This window comes from Stenella coeruleoalba (assembly GCF_951394435.1).
Source record: "Stenella coeruleoalba genome assembly, chromosome: 10".
Lineage (NCBI taxonomy): Eukaryota > Metazoa > Chordata > Mammalia > Artiodactyla > Delphinidae > Stenella > Stenella coeruleoalba.
In genome coordinates, this window is record NC_137156.1 from 66,592,485 (window position 1) to 66,609,711 (window position 17,227).

A 17,227-nucleotide genomic window follows, 5' to 3' on the forward strand; every position below is an offset into this window, starting at 1 on the left:
TTAAGTTCTAATTATTTTGTGTATGGTAAAGTTTTGTGTGTGAGAACACTTGCTTTGAGTTCTCTTGATTGTCATAAATTTGAAATTGCAAGGCAGAGGTATTGTTCAGAGGCTTTCCTCCTCATTTCATTACCTGTTACTTCCGGTGCTGCAGGCCCTTTGTCCAAAGGCAGCATTCTTTAGCGGTTGGAATAGCCCTGCGCAAGAACCAGCACTGTGCCCTGGGCTGTGGGAGCAAGTGACAGAAGGGCAAGCGCCGACAGGGTGACTTTGGGAGATGAGTAGGGATGGAACCCCTTCTATTTTTTCACTCAGCTGAAACCAAGGACCATGGATGATCCTCGGTCACAATTTTCTTTTACCATTTTTGGGTCACAGATAAGTTTTTCCTTATTGTATAGAAACATAAAAAGCAAGCAAGCTCTTACTAGTTAAAAAAAAAAAGTTAAAAAAATTTTAAATTAAAAAAAAGAGCAGGGCTGATTTCTGGACAGAGAGGTTTTTAACATGGAGTGGGCAGACGTTACTTTGGTGTTTCTTTCTCCCCCCAAATACACAATAGACATAGTTTTTGGATCCCCTTGGCTTTCCATGAGAAGGGAGTTAAGGGGTCCTCAGGCTAGGTGGGGTTTCCCTGCAAGTCTGGAAGGGCAAGCTCTGGGAAGCCTCATACACTTGAGGTTTTTTCAGGTCCAGCCCAGTACCCTGTGCACGGCAGGTGTTCAGCCAGTTCACGTATTAATGATGCAGGCACTGGCTTATCTTACTAACTGCATTGTTGGCCCCCATCTTCCTTTCAGTGCTTGGATCGGGGCGGGCATGGAGCAGGTCCTCAGCCATCTTTGTGGCTGAGGGTGTGTCCCGGCAGTCCCTGAGGACAGGCTGACGGCTGAATCCACTGCACTGGGTCTGAAGACAGGGCAGAAGCTTGTCAAGCTTTCTGAGCCAGAGTCCTGGCTTCTGCCATGTTGGGGTTGGAGTGGAGAGAGTGGGGCCTGCTGCCTCCATTGTCACAAAGACTTGCAGTTTTCTCTTATCTCCTGGTTTCAGCAGAATTTGGAAGAGAGCTGACAAGCATAGTGCTTTCCCCTTGGTAAAAGGCTGTAGTAGTAGAATTTGCTGGAGTGAGAAGCAGGGGAAAAGCTGGCTCAGCTTTATGTAATGACTCCTGACTCCTGATTAGAGCTTCCTAGCTTTAAGAGTCCTCTCCCTGAGCCAGAAAACTGGGACACTTCGCAGCTCAAAGTTGTCCCTATGTGGGGTTCCCATGCAGATGTCTGCAAGCCTGGGGCTGGGTGGGGGTAGGAACCTCGGTGGCTTGGGCTGAATTCCTGGGCCACACCTGGGAACCATGGCACTCCTGGAAGACAGGGTTGGTAAATGAGAATCAAGGGCCGGCCTGGGGCCAAAGATCTTGAGAAGGCTGTAGAGAGGGGGCTAAGAATTTGCCTGTCCACCATGTGTGCCCTCAGAAAGCTGAGCCTGGGAGGGGAGTTCATGGGGGTATGTGGCGGGCCTGGAGGTGCCATTGAAGGGTACCCTGGTCACCACAGGCTGGAAAAGGCCAGAGGGTGCCTTAAAATTCAAATGCTATATATGCTGTAGGTCTTAGTACAGGGATGTGTTGGGATTTGCCCAGATGGATGTCAGCATCCTGGGTTCAGTCCTCATGGTACCCAAAGGGAAGAAGGGTGCCCAAAGGGAAGAAGAGTCCCTAAGGTTGGGGCCTTGTTTCCTCTGGTGTCCCAGGTCAGGCCAGCTGGAAAGCCTAGGAGGTGACGGGGAGAGCCTTTGAGGAGCTGCTGACCTGGGTCTCATCTCTGGGCGGTGACTCTGGGCTTGCCACCTGCCTGCCTCCTCTTCCTTCCTTTGGCCCTCTTGGCTCCCAGCGTGGGCCCTCACCTCTCCTGGCTCCCTCAGGAATCTCCTACTGATGAGCTTTACCCAAGTCTGATGAATAAGTGGGAAAAAGGCATTAGGGCCCTAAAAGCAGTAATGCTCCCCTCCTACTAAGTTCTAGCTAAAGAAGCCAGCTCCTCTATGCACTGTAGTAAAACCCAGTCTTTGAATCCTTTCCCCTTGGAATTTGTGGTAATTGGCTGAACCAGACCTTTGTAAAAGATGATTGATATAAATATGACTGTTTAATTCACCTAAAATAAGAAGTTGCTTTCGAGCCCTACCAGAGTCATTTCCTATAAATCTTGCCTAATTACAAATTATCTTTCGTCAGTTGTTTATAACAACCTGTGTGAACTTCTGCTTCCTTTGACTGGCAAACAGGGATTGCACCCACATTAGATTCTGGGAATCTCTGCCCTTATAGGGTGCTCAGTCTGACCTAAGGGACACTGTAAACAGATAGTGCCTTGCAGGGGCAGCACTGGGACCAGGCCAGAGGGGGACGCATAGGGAGGGAGACCCCAGGAGGCTCCACACCAGAAGTCCGGTTGGAATGGTGCTGTGGAAGTGTTCAGCCAGCCCTCTGGAGAGCCTGTGGGCGTGGATGCAGGAAAGCCCCTGGCCTGTTGGGGAGCTCCCAGGCCTCAGGAAGGGCTTGTGTTAGGGGATGTGTGGGTGATGCTTGAGAGACAGGCTGGTGTGGTAGGCCCAGACCAGCCATTGAGGAGTTTGGACTCCATGGGCTTCAGGAGGTCCAATGCCTTCTGAGAGCAAACAGAAATGTTTATGAATGTGTACTTTTCTTCTTCTTAAGGATAAGATCTAAAGTTTTAAATCAGATTTATAAAGGAACCATGCTTTAGAAAACTTAGAACTTGCACAGGTGAAAAGCCAGAAAATGGCATTTGTTTTGTGTTGTAAAATGTCTTTCTGGTTAAATACGATAAATTAAAAGCATCTCTTTGCTCAGTCTCCTTACTGAACTAACCAAAAACTGCAAGAAGCATAAGAAACAGAAAACGGGCTTCCCTGGTGGCGCAGTGGTTGAGAGTCCGCCTGCCGATGCAGGGGACATGGGTTCGTGCCCCGGTCTGGGAGGATTCCACATGCCGCAGAGCGGCTAGGCCTGTGAGCCATGGCCACTGAGCCTGCGCATCCGGAGGCTGTGCTCCGCAACGGGAGAGGCCACAGCAGTGAGAGGACCACGTACCGCAAAAAAAAAAAAGAAAGAAACAGAAAACTCTCTTCAACAAAACTAAGGAACACCTATATGTAGGAATGCAATGAACAAAGAATGGTTTCCAAACACAGGGAAAATTAGTTCTGATGAGGGAGGGCTACAGAAAGGGAAATTTGCCTCTGTGGAGCTAGGGCAGGGAGGTCAGAGTCCAGAGGGCCAAACCCAAGAACCACCTTCTTGGACTGGTTAGCAAAGCCACTATAAGTGGGGATGTTTAGGAGTGTCCCTGAACCCTGTGTGATGCCAAGAAGTTACTAGGGAGGTGGAGTTGCTCAAGGAGTTGAGCAGATTCGGGGTGGGGGAGTGGAGGGGAACCATGGGCTGCCAGCAGCCTGAACAATGGAAAGACAAAGGAAAGTTAAAGTAGGTGTAATTGGTATCTCTGGAGAGGAGAACAAAACAAATGGAACAGAGAAATATTCAAAGGTATAATTAATAGAAAACGTTTCCCCCCTGCAGTAAAGGAACACATAAATCTTTAGTTTGAGAGAACATACTGAATTTCAGGAAAAATAGATATGGAATATTAAGTTACTAAACTTCAAAGAGAAAAGAAAAAAGAGTTCTAGAGCACCTAGAGGAAAATGTTAGTATACCTATAAGGGGAACTAATTGGGCTGGCCCAGAGCTCTCCACAGTCATAGTTAGAAAACACAGGGGCTGTACCTGCAAAGTCCTCAGGGAAAGGAACTGTCAACTGAGAATTTTACATCCAGCCAAGCTGTTGTTCAGATAATGACCACAAAGGTATGTTCGGACTTTCAAGAACTAGGGAACATGGTTCCTATGAGCTCTTTTAACATGAATGAATGAATAAAAATTTCTAGAGATACACTCCATAAGACATGAATGGGCAAGCTATGACTAGAGGACTAGTAACCCCTCAACAGAGTCCTAAGGGGGATGGCATCTACCACTCGCTTGCCCTCAGGTGAGCCATGGTTCACACAAGCACCACAGTGCAAGAGACATTCGGCCTTCAGAGTTACACCGAGCTTATGGCATTTGATGGTTCAGCTGACTGATGCCCACACACAGCTCTTGTGACTCTGGGAAGACCACAGATTGGAGGTGAAAATGGGACCAAGGGAAAGGTCAGAAGTAAACACTACATGCATCCTCTGGTCTCTTTCGGGGGATGAATTTGACTTGAGGTGGGTCTGGCCCAGTTCTGAATGAGACACTCCTGGAAGCTGGGTATCACTTGAGGCAGGTCTGAGGGTCTGGTTTGGTTCTGCATCATGGATGACAAGTTCATGGCCTTTGCGCTTATGTGCCCTACTCCTGGGTTCATGACAGACCTTTCTAATTGGTGGCAACAATCTTTCCCACTGATCTTTCTCAAACCCAGCCCTCCAGGCAGTCTCTACCAATTAATGGGGTTGGAGGAAAGTTACCTTTATTTCCCATCCTTGTTCTGGATTCTGGAGACTGACTGGACCTAAAGGGAACCAAGGCCAAATCAGATTGTCCTGAGAAATGCTCTCAACCTAGTGGACCCAGATAGGCCTCAAGGCTGGGGAATGAGGTAGCCAGGACTTGCTTTCCTTACAGTTACGGCCTGGGTCCCATCTTGCTCTCAGCCTCCTGCTGGTGTCTCCCCTTATGCTTCCAGCTTCCCTGGGGCTGTGTCTGATGGCAGCAACTCTTATCCCTACCAGGGACCCATGATCAAAAAGGCAGGAGGCCACTGGTCTGAAAGCTAAGCAGGTCAAGAAATGTTTTCTTGTGTGAAAACTGGCATTTTTTTTAAACTCAAACTTTCTGAATTCTCCCATCCATTCCTGAGAGAGTTGCTCCAGGACCCAGGACCTAGATCCTGGTGCCCACCGTTCTGCAGCCCCTGCTTCTCTGCCTGGATACATGGGGGCCGCTGGGCTGGCCTAGAGGTCCTTCCTGGCCTGGACCTTAAAGGAGAAATCCTCCCATAGCATCTTCCTGGCCATAATTGCCTGTTATAGAAAGGTCAGCCAAGAATTTATCAAAACCTTGTTTGAAGCTGTGGGAACTCTTCCGGCTGCTCTTAGAAAAACAGTTTCTTTAAATTCACTCCCCTCCTGGTGAGCAAAGGCAGCCATTTATTTGTGTGAAATATTTCTCTTTCAAATATTCAACTGGAGGTGGCGGGGGGCATGCTCTAGAATGCTGCCATGTGGACCCCGGCCTAGTTTTCCCTTGGGAGCTCACACGGTCTCTTCCTGCTTTTCCTGCCAGTCTGCCCAGCCTGAGCAGGCCCTCCCTGACTGCAGCCGCCAGAGGGCCTCCAGGCTCCTTCCCACGTGGACTAAGGCAGCCACGGCTCTCCCTGGTGGCCCTGCCCTTATGGACAAACCTGGTGTCTGAGCATCTTTGGTCACTGGAGCTTGTCGGCCTCATGCCTCTCTTGGGAGTTTCTGACAGAGGGGAGTCCAGCTTTTCACTAGATTATTCCTCCCAGCAGTGATCATGGTATGGGACAGAAGGCCACAGGGGTACTGAGGAGAGCTGGTGGGGAGGCCAACGGGATTGGTCTTGTGGCGGGGGCTCCTTCCTGCCCTGCTAGCTAGCTTTAAGACTTGTTTCTGATTAGTCAGTAGCCTTAAATGCTGAAAGGGAGGAAACCTGGTAGAAATAGAGCAATTTTTACACCCTCTACCTTTCTTGGCCATCTTTTTAAAATATCTATCCTGGATAAGGCATTTTTAGTCTTCCGCTGCTTGTCTTCCAGCCACTCCTTCATAGCTCTGCCCTCTCCCTCCTTCTTCACCTGCCTGTCCTCCTGTGTCTTTTCCACTTTACGGCAGTGTCCCTCTCCCCTCCTGCTCACCTGTCCTCATCCCAGCCCTCCTCAAGGAGCAGGACTCCTGGAGGCTGCTGAGAGGAGCACTGGCCTCCAGGGCTCTCACTACTGATGAGCCATATCCATGAAGCCAGGTCTTCCCTGGGGCTGGGCTGGGTCCCGATTGTGGACACCTCCCTCCCTCCCTCCCTCCCTTCTGTGCCCAGTGGAGACCTTTGTTAAGGAGGGCCTCCTGGGGAGGGCATTCCTCTGCCCTCCCCAGGAGGCCCTAAGCTACTCCAACCCTGGCCCCCTTGGGACTTGTGTCCAGTAGAGTGTCACACACAAATCTGGATCTCTGGCCATGGATGGGCCCTTGTGGTCAGAAGGATAGAGAGCTGGCCTGTCCTGAGGATAGGGGACTGAGTGGGAGAGGGCTCATGGCCCTCGTGGGTGTGGCCTTTTCCTTCAGAGCTTCTGAGGCTTCTCAGCCCTCAGGGACGTAGACTCAGGAGCATGTTGTTGAATGCTCCTCCTTATGGGAACTTCTCTGACCCTGGGGGTTGTGTTCTTGTTGTTCTCCTTTCTCTGACCTCTCTGTTTCTGATACCCCTTCTGCTCCCGTTAACGTTGATGCTCCCCACAAATCTTTTCTGGACCACTGCTCTCCATGTGATCTTTATCCCCTGAGGCTCGCCTGTGAACTGAACCCTTAACTCTCTCAGATAAAAATATCTAGACTTGTCTGAATTGACCGCAAGCTCCGACCCATTTCCTGATGTTCCTTGGATGCCCCCCGAAGACCACCAACTCAGCGAAACCAAACTCAACCTAGTGATTTTGCCATTTCACTCCCCAGCCTCCACCCACCAATTGGCTTCTCTCCCTGGATCCTCCGTCTCAATCAAAAGAACCACTCCTCCCTAGACCCCAGGTCAGAATACCCCTGCTGAGCCTTCCCTCCCTCTTGGTCCCTGGACTATCTTTTGGGCTGTTGCCTTATTCTCACTGTCTCCCTACCTCCACCATCTCCCTGACGCAGAGCTGGAGCACTCCCTTGTTTGAAAAGCTCGGAGGCCCTGCTCCCCTGGCCCTTCCTATTTTAGCTCTGAGCTTCCCAGGTAGTTCTGGTAGTTGGGTGCACACTGTTGCCAGGAGCTGTTCTAGGTGCTGAGAATAGCACTGACTTACGCCTTGTCAGGCCTCTGGGCCGTTGCAAGTGCTTTCCCCTCTGCTTCGATTGCCCTTTACCTTGGGGAGAACAGCCCATCCATTAAGACCTGGTTTAGATGTCTCCTAGTCCTCAAAGCCTTGTCAGACTTCTGCCTTCCCTGGACTGTGTGGAGGTGTCTTACAGTGATTTGTTTGCACATCTGTCTCCTCTCTGGACTGGAGGCTCCCAGAAGACTGGATCCCTGTCTGATTCACTTTTTTAAAAAATTTATTTTAGTTAAATATTGAATAGGTATTTATAGAGGATATAAGAACACTGATAAAATATGTGTAAGATGTAAAGGTTAGCAATACAACGAACACCTGTGGGCCCACCTTCTTTTGTAAGAGATATAATCCATTCTTGCCATCAGTACCTATCACGGGGCCTGGAACTATCATTCCAGGGGTCAGTGAATCTTTGCTAATGACTGAATGCTCGAATGAATGAGTGAATGAACGTGGTTTTCTCTATGTGTCTCTCAGCGTTGCTGGCCAAACTCCAGGGGAAGTGGTCATAACTAAGTAACATCACTGCCCTAGCTCAGCCCCACTCCGTGAGCTCACTGCACTGCCATATGACTTCCTGTTTACTTTGCATCTACACTTATTGAGTGTCCACTCAGTGCCCAGCATGGTGCTGGGCCTGGGCTACAGTGAGAAGCAAAATGTCAGGCCGCTTCTGAGGGAGTTTCCACTTAAACAGCTCTTCAGAAGAAAGAAAAAATCCAAAGAATCCAAATTGCAGTGCTTCCCACCCCTCCATAGCCTCACCATGCTCTCCCAGAGGTGGTGTGGGACATGGTTAGGGACATGGACTGGTGGCCTTGATATTGGAATCCCAGTGCCACCACTTACAGGTCATAATAGCTTTGCAAGTTCCGTAACTTCTATGTGTGGCAGTTTCCTTGTCTATAAAATAGGCAAATTGGATCCTACCGCATGGATTTGCTATGAGGCTTAAAGGAGTTAATATGTGACAGGTGCTTGGCACATGTGGTGCTCATGGTGAGGGCCCGATTAGTATCACCATCGCCGTGGTCAAGCGGAGTGTTCTATGTGGTGGGACTGGGGGTGCAGCCCCTGGCCAGAGAGGACTCCGGGTGTTGTTCCTGTCATTCTGTCCTGCATGAGGTCAGATCCAGCGGAGGGCTGAGTGCATACCTGTCACATGCCATGTCTCCTCAGCTCGAACACATTTTGGGGCCACATTTTAATGTTCTGAGTCGTGATGTGACTGCAGTCCATCCATCCAGGAAACATGTCTTGAGCATCCAGCACGTGCCGGGCACTGTGCTAGGCTCCAGGGTGCAGCTGTGGAGAAAGCACAGAGGCCCTGCCCGCATAGCGCTGGCAGGCTAATGCAGGGACCACAGAGGGTGCACAGAAGCAACATACATAGTATATGATGAGTCGGAAGGCGCTCAGTGCCATGGGGAACAAAGAGGCAGGAGGGATGGAAGCTGCATTTTAAATAGGGTGGTCCAGGAAGTGTCTCCAAAACGATGCCACCAGAGCAAAGACTTGAGAGAGCGCAAGTGCCAGCAGACGTAAATGCCCAGAGGCAGGAGTGGGCCTGGCGTAAGGGAAGTGGACACAGGGAGAGAGAGATAGTAGGAGATGAGGCTGGAGGGAAAGGGCCCAAATCTCATGGGGCCTCACAGACCATTGTAAAGCCTTTGGCTTTTCCTGTGGGAGGGAAAGGAAGGTTTAAGCAGACAAGGGAAGTGGTTTGATTTATGTACGTAAAGGATTATCCCAGCTGCTGCATGGTGAAGACTGCCACATAGAGGGGCAAGTGGGAGCAACCCAGCTTGTGCAAAAAAAAAAAGAGGGCACAGTGATTGACAGGTGGAGCGAGGAGGCAGAGGAAGTGGCCAGACGCTGAAGCCCACAAGATTTACTGATGATTGACATGGGCTGAGAGAAGGGAGTCAGAGACTCCAAGGGGAAGATGAGGAGGGGTACATTTGTGGGAAGATCAGGGGCTCAGCTTGGACACAGCAAGTTTGAGGTGCCTGTAAGACATCTCAGTGAAGATGTAGAGTTGGCAGTGAGCCAAGGGAGGAGCTCAGGGGCGGGGTCTGGACCAGACACACATTTGTAGTTATCAGTGGGGAGTGAGAGTTAAAGCCTTGAGTCTGGGTGGGTCTTGAACCTCAGGGGTTTGTGTACATTTGTGAAATGCTTGTGTGGACAAAAGCTAAGTCCCTGCAGTGTAGGAAGTGGGGTCCCTGGTTTGGGACACGAGGAAGAACCTGCAGAAGAGCTTGGAAAGGTATGGCCAGGAGAGAGGAGGTCGCCCAGGAGAGGGTGGTGTTCCGGGAGGCCAGTGGAGAGCTTATTTCAGGAAGGATGGAATGCTCAGTGCTTTCAAGTTCCGCTGCTGGTCAGGGGATGATCAGGTGGGAGGAGGAACTGAGAAGCGACTGTCAGATTTGATGATGTGGAGGCCACTGGTGACTGTCACCTGAGAGATTTCTGTGGAAGGATGGGCAAAAGCCAGGCTGTATTGGTTGAGAGGAAGGGAGGAGAGGAGCTGGAGGCCGTGAGTAGAGACCACTCTTTCAAGCAGTGTTGCTGTAAAGAGCAGCAGAGAAATGAGGCATAGCTGAGGGGGAAAGTGGGCCAAAGTTCTTTTTTCTTTTTCAAGATGGGAGACACATGTTTGTATGGCCATTGAAATCATCCAAGTAGAGAGGTAAACATGGACGATGAAGGAGAGGGGAGAATTTGTGAAGGTGAGAAGTGGGCCTTGGGAACAGGAGACAGGCAAACACAGTGGGACAGACGCCGAGAGGCCTTAAATGTACAAATTCCCCTCCAGTGGCTCCCGCTTTCCCTGCGAGATGGTGAGCAAGTCGTCAGTTACAGCAAGGAGAGGGAGGGACATGCTGGCGGCTTGCAGATCAAGGAGAGGTGTGAGGAATCATCCAGGAGACAGGAGAGTGAAGGGCTCATGGGCGTGTACTGTGATTGCCAGGTGTCAACTACAGTCACCGTATGATGTGTGAACACACATCAGGCCTCTGTGCAGGGAGCGTTGCCCTTCCAAGTGCAGACTTTGCTGGGTGCAGTGGGCATTGTTTGTTTATTCACTGTCACCACAGCTGAGTTGAAAGTTAACTTGAATTTGGATCCCTAAGTGTCACATAAAATGTCCCCAGAAAGACTACATTGTGATGCAACACTGAATTTAAAAAGTCACTGTGTACACGGAAGATTGCCTGTCACACCTCACGCAAAACAAACACGGTAGAAATTGCTAATTTTCTCAGGAGAAACCACTGACCTTGCACAGCCTGAGAAGGGGCTACAGTCTCTTCACATATTATAAAGGGCTCTTCGTAGCTTCTGATTAGCTTTTTAAAAAATTTTTATTTATTTATTTGGCTGTGCCATGTCTTAGTTGCGGCACACAGGATCTTTGTTGCTACATGCGGGATCTAGTTCCCTGACCAGGGATCGAATCCAGACCCCCTGCATTGGGAGCGTGGAGTCTTAACCACTGGACCACCAGGGAAGCCCGTTTCTGATTGGCTTTCAAGGGCTGCTTTTAAATTCTAGCCCCAAATAATTTAAGTAAAAAATGAAATTATGAATTTAGCCGTGTGGGATTATTTCTTTACAATACCTAGAAATTAGTCTACAGAAAGGCCCTAGAGCCCAGGTTCCAAGTGTGGGCCAGACATGGCTGCAGCCACCACCAGACTGGGCCTCACAGCTGGTGGCAAAGGTGGCTCAGAGGGGCTAGACTCAGACTCTGGTTATCCCACTGAAGAAGAAAGTGGCAGGTCTGTGAGACTGGATGGATGGGTGTATTCTGTTGTTGGTTGATGGACATTCAACAGTGTTTCTTTTTCCTGGAAGAGTCTTTATTAGACCAAGGGTGTGTCTCTTCCCCAGCAGTTCCTCGGAAGGGAAGAAGGACTGCAGAGTGTCTTGAAGTGGGCCTCGCCAGGGAAGCTCTTCGTCTCCCCTCTGAAATAGCTTGTCCTAAGGCATCATACAGTTGGCTCCTGAATTTTTTTGGCAAGCAGATGGTCTTCATATAAAGGCAGCAAACTTAGAATCCCTTCCTATTAGTCAGACCCTACAAGGACCAGGAACACTGGGGCTGAAGGGGCCAGGCCAGGATGCTCCACAGGCAGCTGTGGCCGGGCCTCTGCAGTGGCTCTCAGCCAGGCTGCCCTGTCTCCTGGGTGCCAGTATCCACCCAAATGAATATAGACTGAAGCAAGTATCGAATTTCAGGGAAGCAATATGAAGCATTGCTTTTGGCTTTTTGTGCTTGGCTTTTTTCAAATTGGAAAACTGGCAGAAATGAACTGAAATTGGGTCAAATGAGAAGGAATATAGGGCATTGAGTTTAGCCTGATGGTTTGCCAGTTAATGGAGATGGCATTAACTGGGCATTGGAGTGCCTCCCCACCCTCACCTCCAACTGCCCGGGGTCGGCCTCTGAAGTGGACAAGCCAGAATGTAATAGACCTGCCAGGGAAGTAGCTCTAAACTAGCTGCATGTTGAAATCACTTAGGGAGGAAAAAAATAGTAATGCCAGGGTCCTGTCCCCACAGATTTTCATGTAATTTGTCTGGGGTGCAGTCTGAGAGTCAGAAATTTTAAAATCAGCTTAGGTGTTACTAATGTATAGGTTTAGAGCCTTGGTTTTCAAAGTGTAGTCTGCAGACTATAGTAAAGGCATCACCTTAGAGATTGTTTTTTTTTTTTTTTAACAGCTTTATTGGAGTACCTTAGAGATTCTTCAAAGTGCAAACTCCACCCCAGACCTACTGAATCAGACTCTGCACTTTAGTGGGATGTAAGAGGGGACACTCATGAGCCGATCACATGGCCTGGTGCTGACGGTTCAAGTCGGGGGACACTTGTCAGTCAGCACTCGGCCAGTGGGGGCTGTGATATGCCACTGGGCAGCAGAGGAGGGTGGCAACGGGGCTTGGCAGAGTCACCTAGGTTGGTGGAGACCTCTGCAGGGGACTTCTCTAAGGTATATCTCTAACATCGTCATTTTCAATGTCATTTCAGCGTTTCCAGGAGACTGGACCCCAAGGAGCCCCTGGGTAGCCAGAGAGCAGCTTCCCCAACCCCGAAGCAGCCTTCTGCTCCTGCTCCCAGCCGTGAGAGCCCCCAGGAGACAAGGGCACAGGGCCCAGCTGGCCAGGAGGCTGATGGCCCCCGCAGGACGCTGCAGGTAGACAGCAGGACGCAGAGATCAGGGCGGTCCCCCTCTGTGTCACCGGACAGAGGCAGCACCCCCACATCACCCTACTCCGTCCCCCAGATCGCCCCCCTTCCCAGCAGCACGCTGTGTCCCATATGTAAGACCTCGGATCTCACGTCAACCCCCAGCCAGCCAAACTTCAACACCTGCACCCAGTGTCACAACAAGGTCTGCAACCAGTGTGGGTTCAACCCCAACCCTCATCTCACCCAGGTAATCAGCTCTGTGCCGTCTTCCTCCATCCCACCTGCCTTCCCAGGCCTCCCCGGTTCCCCTTTTTACCAGCTCTCTTTTCCTGGTCATTTCCCTTGGCCATCAGCTTCTGTGTCTTCCCAGGGCTTGTATTCTGGCTCCCAGATGTGGTAGCAGAGAAAAAGTCTTGGCCCCAGATGTCCTGAGCGAAAGGACTGAAAGCTTGGGCTCAGTCCTGAGTAGAAGACGCTTTCTTACCTGGTCCAAGTTTGACCTGGAAAAATGGCCTTAGGGGGAGGGTCAACGACAGTCTTACGGACAACTTTTCCCAGTGGATGCTCATTTGGAGAGGGCCACGAGCAGCTGCAGGGCCCAAAGGGAGGCAAGTCTCCCTGGCCGTTGGCCAGCCTCTCTCCCTGACAGTGGGTCTTGGAGAGGGATGCCAGTGAGGGGAGCAAGGTGTTAAGGGAGACAGGAAACTGCCTCCCACCTGGGCTTCAGGAACCGCCTCCCCTGGGCTTCCGTTCCAGTAAGTTGGGGCCTGATGGGGCAGAGCAGCTACCCATCCCAAGAAACAACCTTGGAGTAGAGACCCAGACTGGGGGCCAAGCATCCACATGGAGGCAGTGTCCTACACTCATCAAGAGGCCACTGCAAGGCCATTTCCACGAGACTGGCCTGCGTTCTCCCCCAGAGGACCCTGGGTTCCCAGCCCCACCCTTGCTGTGTTGGGATGCTTTGAGTTGCTGTGGGATGCTCAGCCAAGCCCCTGAGCCTCTCTCTGGTGCCATGGAGGCTGGGTGCCCCAATATACTAGCTGGGCTGGGGCCATGCCTTTGAAATAAGTGGGGTTGTCAGCTTCCTCCCTCTCCTCCGCGGTAACCCACAGAAGTCTCTGGTAGACCCCCAGGGCTCTGCCCTTGGGCCGGGTGGAGAGTGGTGACTGCATGCCCGCAGCTGGGATTATCAGCAGCAGGAGCCGTTTGGACCACATGGGCGGGGGGATGAGTGAGAATAATTGTTCACAGGTCGGGGTCTATTTGTGATATGAGGTGCTGTGGGTGTGGGACGTGTGCTTTGCGAGAGGTAAGTGTGAGATTCCAAGGAAGGAGCTGCCGGTGTGGGGAGATGATTCAGTGCGTTTGCAGTCGCTCCTGGAGTGTGGGGGCTTTCTGAGGAGGCGTGTACACTCGTGATTATTATATCCGTGATTAGAAACAACCCATCCCTGCACTGATCAGTTAGGTAAGTGTTGCTCCTCAGTATTTAGAACAGTGTGGTTAAGGCCAGGGAAGCTCACCTGGGTGTTTCTGCTAGCGAGAAGCAGGGAGGCTTGGCAGGCAGGGATGAGAGAGGCTGCTGTGGGGATCCCCCTCTTGTGCTGGCCCTGCCTCCCAGGTTTCAGCCTCCAGAGACGCTCACTAGAGCAGCAGGACCCGAACGACTCTGGGTGGGGTAGGCGGAGATCAAGGGAGAGCCGCACACGGTGGCACCAGTTTCCTGGTGGGCATCTCAGTCCTTCCCACACAACAAACTCCCCCAGCCTAGGACCTTTGGTGAGGTGGGAGGGGAACCAGCCTTTGGCTGTGCCTGGAAAAACAGCAGAGTGGGAGGACCTTGGCGACACTCGGTCCATCTGCCTCATTGTGCTGGGAGGAAGCCGGGGCTCAGGGCCAGGAGGAAAGGGGCCTCCAGCTTACTGCAGATTCACAGTGTTTGGTGAAGAGCGGGCCTCCGGACCAGGTCCTTCACGGCATATACATGCAGGAGCTCCAAGACAGGGCTGTTGCTGGTGGCCTTTCCCAGACTTGCTTTCACTGAACATTAGGGGCTGCTGTTCCATGGCATTCAGTTTGGGAAGTGCTGACCATTCTCCAGCTTCTCGCCTGGTGGATGCCCTTTTCTGCCATGGTCTCCAAGCAGAACCTTTTCTTCTTCACGGTTGGCTTTCAGTGGTGTTCCTGTCAAGGAAGAGAACCCTCGGCCCATTTTCCTGAGGGGCTGGCAGAGCCTAGTTCTTGAGTCAGAGCAGTTGCCCTTCGTCACTTCACTAAAAGCAGGTTCACTTCCCTGGTCATGCTTCCACATAACGACAAAGCACATCTGCAAGTTTTGCCCACATACCTGCTGATAGATCCACCTTGGTCAAACCACATCTGTTCTGGCCCTTCTAACATGATGTTCATCAGCCAACAAGGCTGTCTGTGGGGTTGCCCTGGTGTCCTGGGCTGGGCTCCTGCCTGGCCTGAGGTTCTGGGCAGCGCAAGGGGTGGGTTCTGAAGTCAGGCTGGTGTAGGTGGCAGGGGCTCAGGCAGAGTGACCTTTTCCAGGAATTCCAGCTCCAGCACTCACTTCCTTTTTTGATTACTCACTTCCTTTTTTGATTTCTCACTTCCTAGGAGTAGCCCAGCTAGAGTGGAAAGGGGTGGGGGGACTGCCAGTCCCAGCACAGATGCACTACAGACACTGGCCACTGGGCAGCTTAATTGGGGTCCTGTCTGGGGGTGCGAACTTGTGCCTGAAACTGCTAGTGTGGTAATGCCGAGGTAGCCTGGGTCCTGCATCCTGCCTTGAAGGTCACCGAAGCCTCATCAGGGCATGTGAGCAGGATGCATTGTTCCTCAGCTTTCCACCACACAAGTGACTTGGAGGGTTTCATGCCTCTCAGACCACTAATGAATCTGCTCTTGGATCTTTGGAAATGAGACCATGGAAAATGAACCTTTTATCGTGCGTGTCACAAGGAGAGAATCAGGGGCTGGTTGGTAACTCAAGTTGCAGCACAGATTAGGAATGTGATAGAACTGTTGTGCTGAATGGCTATGTGAGGACAAAGGAGTAGAAAGGAAGGAAAAGACTGGCACTGCTGGGCCAATGGTCACTGGAACTCAGAGTTTTGGTTTTTCTGTCTCATGGCATCTGTCAGCATCTTATTACTTTAGCTGGGTCCTGTGGAAACAGCACACCAGGTCTGGAGGTGAGAATCACACACAGGTCAGCCCCATGTGGCCAGAATAGTGTCTGAGATCTGGAACCACTGCTTTCTGGCCAGTGTACCCAGGGGCTGCTGGATGGGTACCACACTCACACAGATGTGGCACTTGCTGTCCTGCCCGTGCCCGGGTTGGCTGGCTCTCAAGGCTGTGATGCCTTGAGAGGAAGATGCCTGCCCATGCACTTTGCTGGGGGTCTGAGTGCCTGGAGCACATTAAGATTTCATGGAAGTCAGGGAGCAGCTCAGAGCACCCTCTGTTTACAGTTGAGGAGACCAAGTCTTCGTTTATTCTGATTCATTCTGGAGCAAGGGAGCTGGGGACCCAGAACCAGTAGCTAGGTCTCCAGTTTTACCCCAAGGATTCCCATCCCCATTCTCCTTATTCATAGTCCATTTCTGCTTGGGCTGAGGATGGTTCGTAGCAAGCAGGGCTATCCTGGCCACTCTTCGTGGTGGAGGCTGTTTTTTCCTGGAGATCTCCAGCCCTGGTTGCTCAGGGCAGGTAAATAATTTAGCCTGTTTGAAACCATGGCAAAAGACTGGGGGTTTCCTTGTGGGGTCAGAACATTTCTCACCACCCACAAAAGACCCTCCCTGTGAGGACACACTGACCAGGAAGCCAGAGGTGTTAGCATTTAAGCCAAGTCACTGCCCAGTGATGGGGAAAAGACAGGAAGACTGTTCTCTTCTCTCCCTGGATGTGGGTTCTTACACAAGTACCTTAAACCTCCCGAATGTTTAAGGAGAAGCAGGGTCCAGGGACCAGTCTCAGTGGCTTTGCCGATGCCCCAAGCCTGCTCCGTGCCACGTTAGCCCACCTGTCTGCTCTTCGGTAACTCAGCATTCATGCCTGCCACCCCTTTCTCCTCTGGGACAGAGCCACCTGTTCTGATAGCTGTGGGAAGGAAATGGGTGTGGCCAGGAGCCAGCTGGGTGGAGGGGGAAGGTAAGGTCGGGGTGGACAGCGGGGTGGGAGTGAGCTCCTGGAGAGGACAAGCCGTGGCTGGGGGCAGGCATGGCCTGTCTCTGTCAGCCCCCTCAGGGGCCTCCTTGCCCTGTTCAGAGCAGCCCCAGCAGCACATCCTGGCCTGGAACTCCTTCAGTGGAGTCTGTCCTTGCGCTAGCAACAGCATCACAGGAATGAGTGCTGTGCAGAGGCAGTGCTGACTGCACGCCTGTGCTTCCCGGTCGGATCAGCAGAATCCTCTCAGAGCAGCACCTAAAGTGAGGCTGTAGCCTGCATGTGGGAGGCCCACCCTCTACCGCTGTGGGTAGCAGCAGAGCTGCCACCTTATCCCCAGCCTTCCAGGTCCAGACAGCCCATGTGCCTTCAACCTCCCTTGCTCTAGTCAGAATTGCTTATAAGCCCCTCTAAGAAAACTACAGAAGAGTGATCATGGTCTTTCTTCGCCCGTTCCAAGGTCTAGACTTTGCTGAGATGACGCCAAGACCAAGCTACTGTGCCCTCCCCCATTCCCACCCCATTGGCAAGCCTTGGGCTTAGGCACTTACCCGGGTGGGTGGTGTGGAGAAGGGAGAGAGAGACGCAGTGGCCACAAGCCTCTTCCTCTCCTGCCTGCATCCCACTCTTTTCCGGCAAGGGCTGGGCCACCATCTGGCTCGGGGGTGGTGCTGTGAGTGCAGCACAGATCCCTCTGCTGCAGCCACTAGCCTTGCCCCCTTCC

General features: G+C 51.7%; 1 protein-coding gene across 1 annotated transcript in view; it reads left to right on the forward strand.

The window, feature by feature from the left end:
- Window positions 1-17,227, forward strand: part of BSN (bassoon presynaptic cytomatrix protein) — an 85,156-nt gene that overhangs the window by 36,424 nt on the left and 31,505 nt on the right. Inside the window, exon 2 of the mRNA XM_079935236.1 lies at window positions 12,160-12,568. Within this exon, the coding sequence (XP_079791362.1) occupies window positions 12,160-12,568 (409 nt within the window). The remainder of the gene's footprint in view (window positions 1-12,159; window positions 12,569-17,227) is intronic.